The sequence below is a fragment of the Drosophila sulfurigaster genome, chromosome 2R, assembly GCF_023558435.1.
Source record: "Drosophila sulfurigaster albostrigata strain 15112-1811.04 chromosome 2R, ASM2355843v2, whole genome shotgun sequence".
NCBI classification, from domain to species: domain Eukaryota; kingdom Metazoa; phylum Arthropoda; class Insecta; order Diptera; family Drosophilidae; genus Drosophila; species Drosophila sulfurigaster.
Genome location: NC_084882.1, coordinates 28,940,139 through 28,955,714, shown reverse-complemented (window position 1 = coordinate 28,955,714; position 15,576 = coordinate 28,940,139). Strand labels below are relative to the sequence as shown.

The following is a 15,576-nucleotide window of genomic DNA, read 5'->3' as shown; positions in this document are numbered from 1 at the left end:
TTATAACTTTCTTATTTGGTAATGTTGAGCTTCAGCTGCAGATCCGAATAGAGTTCGGCGATTTCTTCCTCCTTCTCTTCGAACGAGTTGTCAATGCGTTGATAGCCGTGCTGTAAATTATTCAGAAATTCCGCTTTGCGTTGCTCACGAGCACGTCGAGCTTCTTGTAGCCTTGTGCTAGGCTGCGAATTAATACTTCATTATTTTAGTTTACACTAATTGAAACTTATTTTCTACTTACGACACGTTCAACTTTGGCCTTTTCTAGCAAAGATTCGACACTGGCCAGCAATGTGTTGACTTCTGTGGAGAGCTGGCTGAGATTTTGATTACCCAATGCAATGCAACGGTCGGATAAATCGTATTTAAGGGAGCCCACAGTTTCGGTGACCTGAAAAAAGCGTCTCTACTTCGCTATCGTTGCGTTGCACTTCGAAATTGTCGAGAAATGCTTCGATTTCGCCGTTAACAAATACGCGATGGTCTAAAATGCGATGCGGCACTTTGTACAACTCTATTGAGAAATTTATAAAGTCAATAAATCATGCAGGTGTGACTTTTCAAAACACACGTACCTCGTCCAACCTGGCTTATCATTATTTTTCCCCAAAACACCCTATTTTCTTTACCGTCATGTGAGTGGGTCAACGATATTAATACGTTGTGTGACCACAAATGGTACGCCAAATTATCGAAAATGTTCAGAATATACCGTTTCTAGCTTCACTGTTGATAAAATTATCGATAATTTAAGAAAAGTTAATAAAATTAAAAAGATAACTAGAAATAGCCTTTAAGATATTTTTTATTAGTTATTATTTATTACTTTCAACTGAAATAATTTAACAATAATGTGTAAGTTAAAATAGAAACTTCTAGACACTCCGTCGTTGAATCACCATAATCGTATTTTGTGGTAAATATTTCAACCAAAAATAGTACATTTTGGAATGCATTCTGCGGTCACGTTGATGTGAAGCTCCCGAATGCGACGTGCGAAAGTCAGCGATTCTACATTAGTTTAATTGAAATTACCTATTGCAACCCAATTTACTTAATTTTGACTACAATGAGCGAAGAATTCAAGCTGCCTAAGCGCTCACGCAAGCGTACCCGCGATGTGAAGCGTAAGGCGCGCCCCGAACTCGATGGCGATAACGCATGGATCGCAATGCGGTATTATGAGAAGTTTGAGCCATTTTGGGACTTTGTGGATAACCTGGAACGCATCGAGAATGCAACCGTAACATGTGATGAATTCATTGAGCGCTTCGAGCGACCCTATCTGCCCGTCATTATTACTGGATGTGCCGACGGTTGGCTGGCGCAAGAGAAATGGACGCTCTCGCGCCTGGCCAAAAAGTATCGCAACCAGAAATTCAAGTGCGGTGAAGACAACGAAGGTTATAGCGTCAAGATGAAGATGAAATATTATGTGGAGTATATGCAGGGCACACGGGACGACAGTCCGCTCTACATATTCGACAGCAGTTTTGGCGAGCATCATCGCCGTCGCAAACTGCTCGAAGATTATGCTGTGCCCAAGTATTTTCGCGATGATCTCTTCAAGTACTGTGGCGAGGATCGTCGTCCCCCATATCGATGGTTTGTGATGGGTCCTGCTCGCTCCGGCACGGGGATACATATCGATCCGTTGGGCACGAGTGCGTGGAACACTTTGATACGTGGCCACAAGCGTTGGTGTCTGTTTCCTACGCATACGCCCAAGGATCTGCTAAAGGTGACGAGTGCTATGGGTGGCAAGCAACGTGACGAGGCCATCACCTGGTTCAGTACCGTCTATCCGCGCACTCAACTCCCCTCGTGGCCGCAGGAATACAAACCCATCGAGGTGCTACAACGTGCAGGTGAAACTGTTTTTGTGCCCGGCGGCTGGTGGCATGTGGTGCTCAATTTGGACGACACGATCGCCATTACTCAGAACTTCTGTAGTTTCACCAATTTCCCTTGTGTGTGGCACAAGACGGTGCGCGGTCGGCCCAAATTGTCGCGCAAGTGGCTGCGTGTGTTGCGGGATCAGCGACCGGAGTTGGGACAGATTGCCGACAGTATTAATATTAATGAGAGCACTGGCTTTGCCTCGGACAGCTCCAGCAATTCCAGCTCCTCATCGTCCTCGAGCAGTTCGTCATCGTCGGAGAGCGAAGCGGATGCCGATTCAAATACGGATAGCGGCCAAGAAAGTTTGACTGCCAAAAAGAAGAAAAAACGACGCATGGCTGGCAATGCGACTGATGATGATGGTGGAAACGGTGGCGATGATAAGAATGCGACATCATCTTCATCTGCGACAAGACCTTGATGTCGGCACAAAAAGACGAAAAGAAATGGTCTGCTGCTGCGACTGTTTCATCGCCAGCTGTTGTTCTGTCGCCGTGTGCCACGCTTTCAACGTCCATGTCGCAGTCGCAGAGCCTCCTGCCACAGTTAACAAAATGCAGATACAGATGCAGATCCTGATCCTAATCCATGTTGCATGTTTAGTAATATTTTTATACAATTAGTAAAGTAACTAAAAAACAAAACGAAAATAATAATGCTGCTGTAAAAAATAATGATATTTGAATTGAATTATCGTCGGCTGAGCCAAAAACACAGTCCGCTTAAACATTAGCCTAAAGAACGGAAACAGTTGATGATTATTTCTATTTAACTTCAACTATAATTAGCCAACGACTTAAATGCAACATAAATAAACTGAGTATATTTGTAAAAAACAAAACAACTGCATTTTTAATTCATTTACCCCACTAACCTTTATAAACAAAAATAAAACATACATTCATTATTCAATGTCCCCAACTATTGCCTCCATTTGCATAATCAAATACTTGACGCTTTTGTTTTTATACAAATTAATTATATTTTCTTTTATTTTCAATCTTTATACAAATTGTTTTCGAATCAACTTAAAAGAAAATCATGTTCAAAATCATATAACTAGCCTTGAGAAGGATTGGAAACTAAAATTGGAAAGTGTAATATTTTTGACATAAACAATTGGACAAAAACGAAATATTTAAATAATAAAATTTATTTATGGAACATATAAGTAAGCACATGTTCGCTTTTTAAAAAAATCACCTTTAATTTGCTACAATTTGTTATTCATATATAATTATTTAAAAAGTTGTATTCCCACGCACTTTTCAATTTCAATTTGCCCGCATTGTGTTTTTTTTTTGTGTTCTGTTGTTTTTTTGTTTCTTTGCGAATTGGTTAGAGAAGAGAATTGTTTGCATTTTGTTTTGTTTGTTGGTAGTTTTCTTTTTTAAAAAATATTTTTGTTTTTATTTTTAATTTAGTTGCATCTGTTTTTTTGTGTTTTTTTCTTTTTCATTTATTAATTATTGTTTATAATTGTGTATAAATTAGAAATTGCGCTCCCAGCATCATTTTGCTTTCAATCGGGTTCTGTGTGGGGTTTTTCTCTTTTTTTGTCTGTACTGAATTTTTGTGTGTTTTTTGCTGTTGCTGCTGTTGATTTCTGTTTGTTATTTTCCTTTTTTTTTGTTTGTTTGTTTTGTTTTGTTATGGTTAATCTTGACTTAATCAATATACTGCGCTAACCAACGGAAACCCTCGCCATAACCCTGTCGCTTCAGTACTGAGCACATGAACAATTCTAACGGGCGACCAGGCAAATCGGAGCGTGCAACTTTGCCCTGCAAGCAAAGAAGTATTCGTCAATAAAATAGTTTTGAATAAATTAATGTGTTGTAGCATTTACCTTGCCGGTCGTTAACTGATACAGTCCAAACACATTCCTCAGCTCATCCTCGCTGGCCGCACCGGGCTTATCAATTTTGTTGCCCAATATGAGCACGGGGCAATTGGACAGCGCCTCATCCGTGAGCAGCGAATCCAGCTCGTTTTTGCTCTCCTGGAAGCGGCCACGATCCCAGGCGTCTATCAAGAACACGATGGCATCCACAGCGGGGAAGTAATCCTTCCACACACGACGTGCTGCAAAGATAATTCAAATTCAATTGTTACTAACACAACTCTGATAATTAGCTTATCTAAATATTGTTCAACATCATGCAGGCTAATAGAATAAGACAACAAAAACTTGTTCCTATCAGTCTTACGACGTCATCGAATAGACACTGCAACACTATCCACAATCAAAAAATCAAGCGTAACGCTGACAACAACTATAGCATCTATATAGAGTGGTATATGTGTTTGTTATACGTGATCTACGTCTTGCTATCGTTACGTTTGCTTCGTTTTTGCTTATCAATGCGATGGCAATGTGTTTGTAAATTCTACATATAACATATACATATAGTATACATTCTCAGCAGTTGTTTGCGCCATGTCATGCTTAGAGGAGAACCTGAATAAGTATTAATTTGCTTATAAGCTATTACTTGAGGTTTTCCTTATACAGTTTAACAAAGTGCCATTGTTATTGTTATTATCTATACTACGTGTTTGATATAACGCCATTTATTACATATACACAATGGTTATCAGAAAAAAATATGCAGCAATTTCTTAAGAGTCGCATTTTGCGTTTTGTTAATTCTCTGACAATGTTTTCTTACATGACCTCCCGAAATTGTACTGAATTCTCTGATTATTATATTCAATTTGCTGTTCTTATGTTGTATGTATGCAATGAGTTATATTTAGATGTGAGCACGTTTCATGGGCATTATTTATGATTTAATAAGAGCACTTAGTGACGAAATAAAAGATTACCAAACTATTTCGACGTAATCTTTATAAATTATATTCTAAAAAGTACATCGTAATGATTGTATTTTGATTTTCAGTTCTTTTCGCAACGAATTTATGAAAATTAAATTCTCTTTATATATGTTGAGCAATAATGATTGTCGATTAATAAATACATTTTCTATAATACAAATTTCTGGAATAAGAACTTTGTAATCCTTTTATAAAAATACTAATTTTTATAAAAAAAAAACCATTACTATGAAGTTTAAAAGAAAAAAGTCCGATATAAGGGTGATTCATTTTTTCGAAGACTATTCCAAGATTGAGATTTTTTATAAAGAAAACCTAACATTATTTCCGGTAACTGCTATATAGCTTTGAAGAGAGTCTTTAACTTACCCTGAGTGTGGCCACCCAAATCGAATGTAGTGAAACGCATATTGCCAATGGACAGCTCCTCGGATGCTGGGGAAAGATCAGCACTATTAATGAATGCACGTAATTAATGGCAATTGAAACTTACTTGGATGCAGTGTAGGCACATGCTGCGCAAGCTTGTCATCTTTGAGCATATGCAATAATGTGGTTTTACCAGCATTATCCAAGCCAAGGAATAACAGTTTGCCGGACTTTTTCCATAGACCTTACGAACGAAAGATTTTCAATGTTACTCATTGAATTTTGTATATGTTGAGCTTGAGATTGAGCTTGAGCGCTTGCCTCACTAAGCGTGTGTTAAGGTCACACTGTTAACGTCGACGTCGTCATTAATTAATACAGTGACCACAGCAGCAGAAGCAGCAGCTTCACTAATACATGCACGTCAAGTAGTCGTCGATACGTTTTCATTTTCTTTTTGTACGCAATTTGTTTTTGTCGCGTCTGCTGCTGCTTTGTTGGCAAACGCTCAAGAAATTCGCCCATGTCGCAATGTCAAATTCCAAATTTGTATCTTATTTTATTTATTTTTTTTTTTTTGATGTTTCGTACACACTTACCTAAGTATCCCAGAACACCCGTGAACCAGTCCCAAATGAACATCTTGGCTAGCTGTTGTGTGCTTTTGGTTTGCTTGCGGGAGTGAGAGTCTCAGCAGTAGAGCGAGCGAGAGTGTTGTAGGTGTTATAGGGGGGGGAAGTGCGGTGCTATACTGAAAACCAAAGCAGACACAATGGAGAACAAAAACAAAACGAAACGTAGACAAGGAAATTAATTTTTTTTTTGTTATGGTTGAGTGACAAGTTCAATGTTCAGCATGCAGTTTGAGGCGGCTCACTACACTGGCTCTCCCCTTAGCCCCTTTCTGGGTAACTCTTGTTGATTATTGATAATCGAGTAGTATTTTCATGTCCGTAACCTAATTTGTTGTCGCCTGATCGAGAGCGAGGCGCAGCCTTGACATAAATTATTCTAGACAACGACGACTATGCCGCCGTAGCAGTTGGTTATTTGCGTTCGTCAAACTAAAACATCTAAGCGATTATAATTAGGTTAAAAAACCTGTTTCGGTTCTTTGTCAAGCGAGCTCTTCGCTGGGCAACACTTTCTTTCTACGGGCAAGTGTATGCCTATAGGTGTGAGTGTATGTGTGAGCGACTGCGACTATAACTTTGTATGTATGAGTGTGTCTGTGTGTTTTGTCTTTGTATGTGTGCACGCTGAACTATGTACGTGGTACACGCATATAAAAACTTTTGTGTAATTTCCTTAAAATTTTGTCAAGTTTCGTAATCTCGCACTTTGGAGCCAGGCATACTATGTACATATGTATGTACAATGGGATGCCACACTATCACATTAATGTCGCCGCACCCTTAGCGCTCGCGCCATACCACTTATTGGACTGCGTTTTTTTCATATAAAAAAGGCACCGAGCCAGTAGACATGACATTCGGATTTTGCACTACGTGGACACACATTTCTAGTTTGACCGTTTCAGTGTTTTGGCTGCGCGTTTGTTAACCCGCTATTGACACTTCGGTTCCCTGGAATGTCTAGTTTGAGCCGCCGTTATTTGTGTAACACTATGCGTATGCAATAAATGCATTTTTCGTTTATTTATTAGCGAGTTATTACTTTTTCTGCACACGTTGTATTGAATCCAGCGTGACCGCAAACTTGTTTCCAAATATACCACTTATCTGCGTGGAAAATATACCAGTTACTAGAGGTGGCGAATCATCGAAGACGCTATCGATGTTTTACGGAACTTTTTGATGTTGATTATCGGTTTTTCCGTGATATAAATTAATTTTTATTCAATAAATTATAGCTTACCAGGAGTTCACAATCATTTTAAATAATGTTTTTTATTAACAACTGTGTCCGAGTATGGATGGCATGACAAAATTACGTTTTAAATTACACTTCGATAGTTATAATATTAAAATGGTATATTTCTAAAAGCCAAAGAAGGCGCGCTTATTTAAACTGTTTCTGATTTAGGTTATTTGAAATCATTTAAATGTTTTGAACATTTTTCGTACTTTATAACATAATTTACGATCTATTTAGTATTTCTTTATTGCTTCGCAATAAAAATGTAAATTTAATTATTTTCGATATATTATTCGATTACGATATATCGATGATCGAATAACTTCTTGGACGTTAAGTTGGCTGTGATTCATATTATGAACCAGCTGAACTAACAAAGTGTTCCGAGTAGCGCGGGATTTCAAATATGTCGAAAGCCTTCCATTTTCAAACAACAGAGAGAATATAATGTTTGCTTTGAACACCGCTCATTGAAGAATAGACTAAATAGTTGTGGATTGGTTAAGAACAGTTTTATTAATATTCATGGTTAATTCGGGAACTTTATTAAACTTTTCGCATTTTCTGCAGAATAATGTCCTCCACTTGGACACCGTCGGGCGTGTCGAGGGCATAGAGGACTGCCTTGGCCACATCCAACGGCTGCAGTTTGGGCAATTCATCCACAGCCTGTGAGTAAACATTGAGAAAATCGGTGTCCACCATGCCGGGGCAGATGCTCTGCATGTATGTGTGTGTGTGTGCGGGCGGGAGAAAAGAAAGACGCGTCACGCTTGTTTGTCTGGCATATGCGGGGTTGCCACGCCCCCTACCAACTGCATTGGGTGCAATGTATGCAGTGCATTTAACTTACCGTTAATTTAATATTTAATTTGAGAAAATGTATTTCCTGGCGGATCGTCTGGCAAAGTGCTGTAATTGCATGCTTCGTGGCCGGATAAACGCTGAATAAGGGCACCGGCACTTCCGGTATGCGATGTCCGAGCACGCTGTCCCCAAAAAAACAAAAAGCAGACAGACAGGGGGGATGAGAGTGAAATGGGGGGTAAATAAATAAAGTCAACGTTGCTACGCAATGTAATCACTTGAAACAACAACAACAACAGCAACAACAACAGTAAAAGAAATGATGGCCAACAGCTGTCGTTGCTTTTTGCGTGTGAAAAAAAATTTGCGATAGGTTCACCAGGTGAGCCGAGGGTTGAGGGTTGAGGGGTAAGGAAGTGAAGGACTCTTTTGGACCCGGGATGTCGCTGTGCATTTTATGCAAACATTGCGTAAACTTCTTTTAATTTAACAGTGACTGAGGCATTAAGTGCAAACAGCGGTTGTTCGGCGACGTTCCATGAACTGCTTCGAGCTTCCGAGCATTCAGTCTGCAGTTGCTGCAGTTTCAATTAATTAAGTCTTAATATTATTGCATTGACATTAAGCGAAATGCATATTGACGGACATACCAAAAAACAAAAACAAAAAAGAAGGAAATAAATCGACGCCTTAATACATTTCTCCCACCTTTTGCTGCACAGCGCACTTCACTTGAACCCCCCGACAAACTCATTAGCAACGCATCATCTCCTTTGCTCTCCACTTCTGTGCGCTTCTCTTTGTTTTTGTTTTTTACATCAATTTTCTCATTAATTAACGTGGAAACTCTTGTCTTTCTTTTGTCGCACACCACATACGCATTTTGCTCAATTGTATTTGATTACAGTTGGCATTCAATATGCGCTCGCTCCTTTTGCTCATTAAACTGCAAATTATGCAACACGCCTGTGGACAACAATTTTCAATTCACAGGCAAACAAAGCGAACGGTCATCCAAAAGGCCCCATAAAAATATATGTACATATGTATATTGATAATTGTGGTGCGTACGACAATTAAAAGCGCTTTAGTAGTAAAATGATGTAAATGTGATGTAAAGGAAGTTGGCGACTTTTTTAAGTAATGCAGAATAGTGCAGAATTTAATAAAAGAGTGAGTTGGGAATAAAGATTGAGAAGTAACCAAGCGAAACATGTTTAAGTAATTGTAAAGCTAAATACATTTAGTTACTAGGCGATTTTTAGATGAAAAATTCAGGAAAAGAATGGTAAAATTATGATGATAATGATATAAAGCCTAATTAGTATTAATAATAATTAAGTTTCCTATTGCAAAACTCAGAAGAAAGGATTTCGTGAGCTATGATTAAAGTTATTCCTAAGTAAACTCTGATTTTAGCAAGTACAAAATTACTTCGCAGTTCTCAAATTTTAAATAAATTTAAGACTTTTTAAATAAGACGATGATTTCTGAAGGAAGACTGAAAAATTTTTAAGAATTCTCAGTTTTAAGAAGTCTTATATATTAATACATTTAATGTCTACTTTAAATTGAAGAAAAGATATTTGTGAGTGTCTTATATTAACTTTGATTTCTCTAAGTAAAAAATCAAGTAAATAAATATGAATATTAAATAAATTATCAATACTTATTTCCTTTCTGTTGGCAGTAGCAACGTGTATTACTTAATTCCGATACTTATTGGTCTTCGACTGTTCGAAAATGAATATTTAGTTCACACACACTGCGTATGCGCAATTTTTTATTGAAATTTGCATTTAATCGCATGCTACACTAATTGGTGAATGCATGGACACGCCATGCCACGTGTGTGCGTGGCAGAGGCCAGAGATTCAAGTAAATTGCATTAAAATGAAATCAATGCAATTTTAAATTAAAGCCAAAACGCGTATCAAACGATGCGGCTTAATGCGCAACATTTTGATTTTAAATGCATTGCGCATTGAAATTCATGAAATAAAAATCAGAATACAAACACACACACACGCACACACTGATGTTTAATGCAAAATACTTAATTATGTTGAATAATTGAGTTGTTGTTGATGTTGCATGGTGCTGCAGTTGCCAATGCAGTTGCTGCTGCTGTTGTTGGTTTGCTGTTGCTGTTGCTGCTGTTTGCGCAAACACTTTGGGCCATTTCGATGCAAATGCAAAGCTTTTAATGCACAGAGCAACCACAAAGCAGCAGTAACAACAACAACAAAAACAACAACAATAACAAATGAATTTCAGCATTTAAATATCAATAAATGTTTTTGTATTGTGCTGTTTGTTTGTCGTCAGGCTTTTAATTTAATTTAAATAACGCACACACAACAATCTGCTGCGATTCTCATGAAAAAATGCAGAATGCTGCAGCACAGCAACACTGACAGCTGACAACACTGCAGCACGGCAACACTGCACTACTCTACACACACACATACATATTTGCACTTTCATTAGGCACACATACAAACACATACACATGCTTAGGCTTGGGCAAATGTTCTGGCACTCAAGACAACTTTAGGCCAAAGAGCTAAGTATATAAAACAAATACATACACAGATTACACACACTTTGCATGGTTGTGAGTGTTGTGTGAGTGTGTGTGTGTGTGTGTGTGTGTGTGTAAGTGCATTGTGATGGTGCTTAGCCTAAATTCGGCTATTTTAGCTACACAAACATCATTTACAAAATGTGATAACAAACTCAAACTCTCTCTCTCTCTCTCTCTCTCTCTCTTGCATATGTCGTCCGTCTCTGCTGGGCGATAATTGTGCTAATGTTGTGGTGCAGTCAGCCAATTTGAAGGCAAATTTGTGCTCAACATTCGTATTCGTATTTGGTAGTTACCCAGTTTATTGGTTTTAGCCGCTTATTGCAAATGCCACCCAATTCGTTTGTCCTCCTCAAATTATATTGCATTAAGCTAACAAACTGATCACGTTGGCAGTTTCAATTCAATTGCAGGCTAAATCAACATTAAATGTCAGCATGCGAAATGAGTGCGAAATGGTAAGTGGGAAGAGCGGCGATTTACGATTTACGAATGTGAATATTAAAACAAAAAACTGGGTTATAATAGATAGATAAATATACATAAATTCAGTTAATAAATGTGCAATTTTACTAAATTGCGAGACAAATGTCTTTAATGAAATTCAAATATGAATATAATAATTAAGTAAGTAAGTATTAATGGCGAAATGGGAAATCAGAACATGTATTAGCAATAAACCAAATAAAGAAAATGTAAAAAACGTAAAAAATTCATTAATAATAAAGCAAAAAGCTAAACGTTGTATTGTAGAATTTATTCGAGAAACTTAAGCGAAAATAGTTAATACATTATTTAAGTGGTGAAATGGGAAATTAGAACATGCATTAACAAGAGAACAAATAAAATGAAATGCAATTAAGAAAAAACAACATATTGATTAATAATAAAACAACTAGCTAAACTGTGTATTGTAGAATTTAATTCTAGAAACTTAAGCAAAATCAGTTAATAAATTTTTTTAAGTGGTGAAATAGGTAAACAGAACATAAATTTAAATGGGAATTATTATAATGTATAGACGAATTGATGGAAATATTTTTAGAGCTTGCTGCTTTAATAAGCCATAATAATGTTTGGTAGTATGTGTTAAAAAAATTAGAATAAATAATGATAATAAAACTGATTTTGAAGTAAATAAAAACTTCAATGTAATAATAAAAGAAGAGTTGAATTAATGCCCCAAGTTCTTAGTTCAGACTTTGTACTGTAAACTTAAATTCTAATGAATATTAATAATCAACTTAGTTGAGATTTTAACTGGAATGAGTTGAAATATTTGCCTAAAAGAAATACAGAATATTAACTTATGAAATCCACAATGCTTATACTAGATGATGAAATTCATATTTATCAGTCGCTTTACCTCAATCAAATTGACTTGCATTCTCTCAAATCTCTTCTCTAAATATTCCAGCCTAATAAATGTTTGTGGTTAGAGATTTACCCACCTGTTGATGACCACAATGTGGCATGGCACTCTGATCTTAGCCATGTGTTTCAGCGTCTCCCGCAAGCAACTCGCAGTGGCGACCACATTCACATCGAACAGCTCCTTAATGTCCTTGGTGGGCGATTCTAATGGTTTTGTTGAAGAGAAGGCAATGCTTAAGAGGAACAAACTGCAGTTAAATGATTTCAATTTACCACTCAGAAAATTGGCTTTCAGTATGCCTGCATTGCAGACAACCACATGGATGCAATGGAACTTCTCCTGAATCCAATTAAAGCTGCTGATCAGCTGTTCATCGTTGCTCAGATCACATTTACGGCCAATAATTTTGCCCTCGCCCTTCACTTGTGAATTCAAGGCCTATAAATAACTGCCACTTACAGAACTATTTCTTCAGCTTGTGCCAAGCACTAAAGTCAATCACCTCGACGAGTTCCTGGCGTCTGGCCAGACCAACAACCACCATTCCAGCATTGGCCAAGGCAACTGCGGTGCTGGCTCCAATGCCCACGGAAGCGCCCGTGATGACGGCCACTTTATTGCGCCACTGGAAGTTCTCCATGTTGATAGTTATGTAGCTAGTTTTATAGAGCAGACAGCGTTAAAGATCCAAATCCAAACAGCTTCGCGTTCTGCGTGCAACTGATTCTGCAGCTTCTTTCATGCAATTGCAATTCTGAGTTCTGAGTTCTGAGTTCGCAGTCACCGGCTTTTGCTTATTGAGTGCGGTTCATAGGCCGAGCTCGCTTCGATTGAGCTTTGCTGATTTAGCTTCTTTTTTTTTTGTTGCATTTAATTATTTTCAATTTACTGCAGTCGCATTGTGATGCACTTTAAATGCCGCTTTTTGCATCGTCTGTCGCACTTTCTATGCTTCATGCTGGCAGCTGCTTAGCTCAATACCCTGTAGAGACTGGGAAGAAGCATAGCTGACTAAACAACTGTCACAAAATGTTCTGAAATTATATAAGAAAAGTTGAAATTTAACTGTCAATTATTATGAAAAGAAGCACATAAACATAACTATAACAAAGTTATTAAAGAAAAAGTTATGCCACAGTTGTTAAATTAAATTTATATTACAAATATTAAATATGGTACTAAAGCAAATTATTTATAGGTTCGCAGAAAGACATTTTATATTAATATAAAATATATTAAGCACGTATAGTAAATATTTTTTATTCCCCATATTTGCATTTAATTATCTTTGCCTATACTTCAACTTTTGCATAAACTGAAAAATAAAATAATCTTAAAAGTGACTGTCTATAAATTGAAATTACTAGAATTTGAATATGAATTTCGAAATAATTTTTATTTTAAATTAATATTGAAATTACTAGATTATAAATGTAGAGTTAATAAATTTATAATAAAATGTAGTGCATAATTGAATGTTTTTCAATGTTAATTTATATTTATATTCATTGCTCATTTCATGAATACAGCATATCTTCTGGTCGATCAACAAACTTATTTCCAGCTGCACTCGTCGAGCACTTTCTGGTTGAAATTCGATACAAAATGCAATACTCAGTTCATTTTGCGGCTTTGGTTTAGCTCTATCATTTTTGTCACTAATCCCCTTGCGGTTGCTGACAGAGCACAGTAAACACTCGCTAAGCGCGTACCCAGAGAGAGAGAGAGAGTTCATTATGTCAAAGGTCAGACTGTGACTGCTGACAATTGTTGTTTGGCTATCGGCTTTTGTTTAGTCAAGCTTAAGCTCTCTATTAGCAATTGATAATGTCAACAGCCAGAAACGTCTCGAAACGTTCTCAATGAAGCGTTAAGACCTTATCATATTTTTGTTATTACTTAAGAGCAGCTGTAAAAGTGGCAGCAGCGGCAGGAGGCTGAAGGAGGGGGGAAGCAGAAAGCAGCTGAAACCGTAGCTGCTGCCTACCGCATTCTTATGGCTTCCTGGCAACAAAACAAAGCCAACAAAATAGAACCTGCCACGCCCGACTGACTGCAGAAGAGCACGACGCAACAGCAGCAGCAACAACAACAGCAGCAACAACAACAACAACAGCAGCAACAACAACAACAGCAGCAACAACAACAACAACAACAGCAGCAACAACAACAATAACAACAGCAACAACAACAACAGCAACAACAACAGCAGCAGCAACAACAACAACAACAACAACAACAGCAGCAGCAGCAGAACTTCTGTCAGGCGAATCAAAAATGAAATTTATCAGCATGCACAAAATGTTGCACTAACTTGTATACTTTTATTACTTGGAGTAGACTTTAAGTTATGCTGGAAAAGTTAACTTTTGTTCTAGGATTAAATGCTTGCTTAATTAATTAATATATATATGTAACATATATGTATTGTTTATTTTAAAATCAAAATTCAATTAGAATTCTAATCCTCTCAGAAAAAGCAAAATAATACATTTTAAATAAGGTTTGTTGAGAAATTAAAATATTGAATTAACACATTTTTTTATATAATGTTTTTATAGTTATGTTAATTGTTTCTTACCATAATATTTGACAGTCGAATTTGAATTTTCCTTAGAAACATCGAGAACATTATCATTATTCTCCAGTTTGAAGGCCTCACTTGCTTTGGCTACATATTAGAATTAATTAATACATGTAGAATTAATTCTAAGCTAAAAGAATTCATTAACCACATCCTAAATTTCATTAGCTTCCTGTTAATTTAATTTTTAGAAATCTTTAAAAAAAGTCCCTTAAGTTTTTCTCAAAAGTTTTAATTTCCTTAATGTTGCACCACACTTTCAATAATATTCTTTTAAATAATACAATAAATCTTAAAATAAATAAAACTTTTCGATTGCACTATTCATATATTTAGTTAATTAACAATTAAATTATTATTAATTTGGGATAATTATTATGAGAAAATATTCCTATCTAATATTTTGTGTATTCTGAAATTTGGTATATCATATTTATTGTTCAGCTTAGTGGCCTTAGTCAGTATAAAATTGTATTAGTAATTTCAGTAAAAAACTAAATATAATATAATAAATATAAATATATATTGTAAATGAAATTTCTGAAAATATGTATAGAAAATATTCTTAGCTGAATTTTGAATTAAAGTTCCATTACTGCTTTCACAAATCTACGCTACTCTTATTTTAAACAGTCTAAAAGACTCAAACTTAAACCGTTTTACAGGGCATCTTTTGTATGCTTGCCATATAAACTGCAACGGCAATTGTAAAATGCAAAATGCAAAATTCAAAAATGCATCTAAAAATGCACTCAACTTGGATTGTCACTGCAACTGGATTCAGGATTCAGGATTCCGTATTCCGTATTCCGTACTCCGTTTTGCGTATTCAGTATTCAGATTCGGGGAGTGTGTGCAATGTTGCAGATGACAGCAATAAAATGCAGGTGCTGCAACTCAATGCAATGGCAGCTGAGACAAGTGGACTTCTATGGCATGTCTGTCTGTCATTTTCACTTTAGTCCCACATGATGTTGCATGATATCATCTGACAAAAGTGCAGTTCATATTGAAGTAGATTACAAATAAATGGTACAGTTGCGTCAAGCTGTTAATTGACCTAATGTTTAATGGCATTTAAAGTGAGGTGTTGTGAATATGCAATATTTAATTCTTTATTCAAATATCATAAATGGGTAATTAGCACTCTATTAACAGTGAGTTAAATATTAAATTAATGTAAATCAAATTTGGAAATGCTGTTTAATATTGACGGTCTTTTCTTTTATATTTTAA

The 15,576-nt window shown here is 36.4% G+C and overlaps 4 protein-coding genes across 5 annotated transcripts; 1 reads left to right on the top strand and 3 right to left on the bottom strand.

The window, feature by feature from the left end:
• Window positions 1-11: 11 nt before the first annotated feature.
• Window positions 12-717, bottom strand: LOC133838337 (biogenesis of lysosome-related organelles complex 1 subunit 5; the record flags this gene model as incomplete). Its single annotated transcript, XM_062269410.1, is given in 4 exon segments — window positions 12-182; window positions 242-397; window positions 399-514; window positions 576-717. Coding segments are annotated over 4 exon segments (585 nt in total), but the record flags the coding sequence as incomplete, so codon positions are not given.
• A 231-nt stretch (window positions 718-948) lies between these two features.
• LOC133838328 (bifunctional arginine demethylase and lysyl-hydroxylase PSR) lies at window positions 949-3,286 on the top strand. The gene has a single exon (XM_062269396.1). The coding sequence runs from the start codon at window positions 1,070-1,072 to the stop codon at window positions 2,321-2,323; it is 1,254 nt and encodes a 417-aa protein (XP_062125380.1). The 5' UTR covers window positions 949-1,069; the 3' UTR covers window positions 2,324-3,286.
• A 225-nt stretch (window positions 3,287-3,511) lies between these two features.
• LOC133838335 (GTP-binding protein SAR1b) lies at window positions 3,512-6,923 on the bottom strand. 2 transcript variants are annotated; one of them, XM_062269405.1, is made up of 6 exons: window positions 6,787-6,923; window positions 5,709-5,860; window positions 5,234-5,353; window positions 5,110-5,175; window positions 3,752-3,987; window positions 3,512-3,686 (listed from the first exon to the last, which is right to left on the bottom strand). In XM_062269405.1, the coding sequence occupies exons 2-6, from the start codon at window positions 5,749-5,751 to the stop codon at window positions 3,570-3,572; spliced, it is 582 nt and encodes a 193-aa protein (XP_062125389.1). In that variant the 5' UTR covers window positions 5,752-5,860; window positions 6,787-6,923; the 3' UTR covers window positions 3,512-3,569. The 2 variants fall into 2 exon arrangements, with proteins under 2 accessions (XP_062125389.1, XP_062125390.1); XM_062269406.1 differs by lacking the exon at window positions 6,787-6,923 and adding an exon at window positions 6,628-6,757.
• Window positions 6,924-7,484: 561 nt separating this feature from the next.
• Window positions 7,485-12,568, bottom strand: LOC133838334 (farnesol dehydrogenase). Its single transcript, XM_062269404.1, has 5 exons — window positions 12,259-12,568; window positions 12,029-12,194; window positions 11,833-11,959; window positions 7,841-7,976; window positions 7,485-7,707 (listed from the first exon to the last, which is right to left on the bottom strand). The coding sequence occupies exons 1-5, from the start codon at window positions 12,394-12,396 to the stop codon at window positions 7,534-7,536; spliced, it is 741 nt and encodes a 246-aa protein (XP_062125388.1). The 5' UTR covers window positions 12,397-12,568; the 3' UTR covers window positions 7,485-7,533.
• Window positions 12,569-15,576: the final 3,008 nt, after the last annotated feature.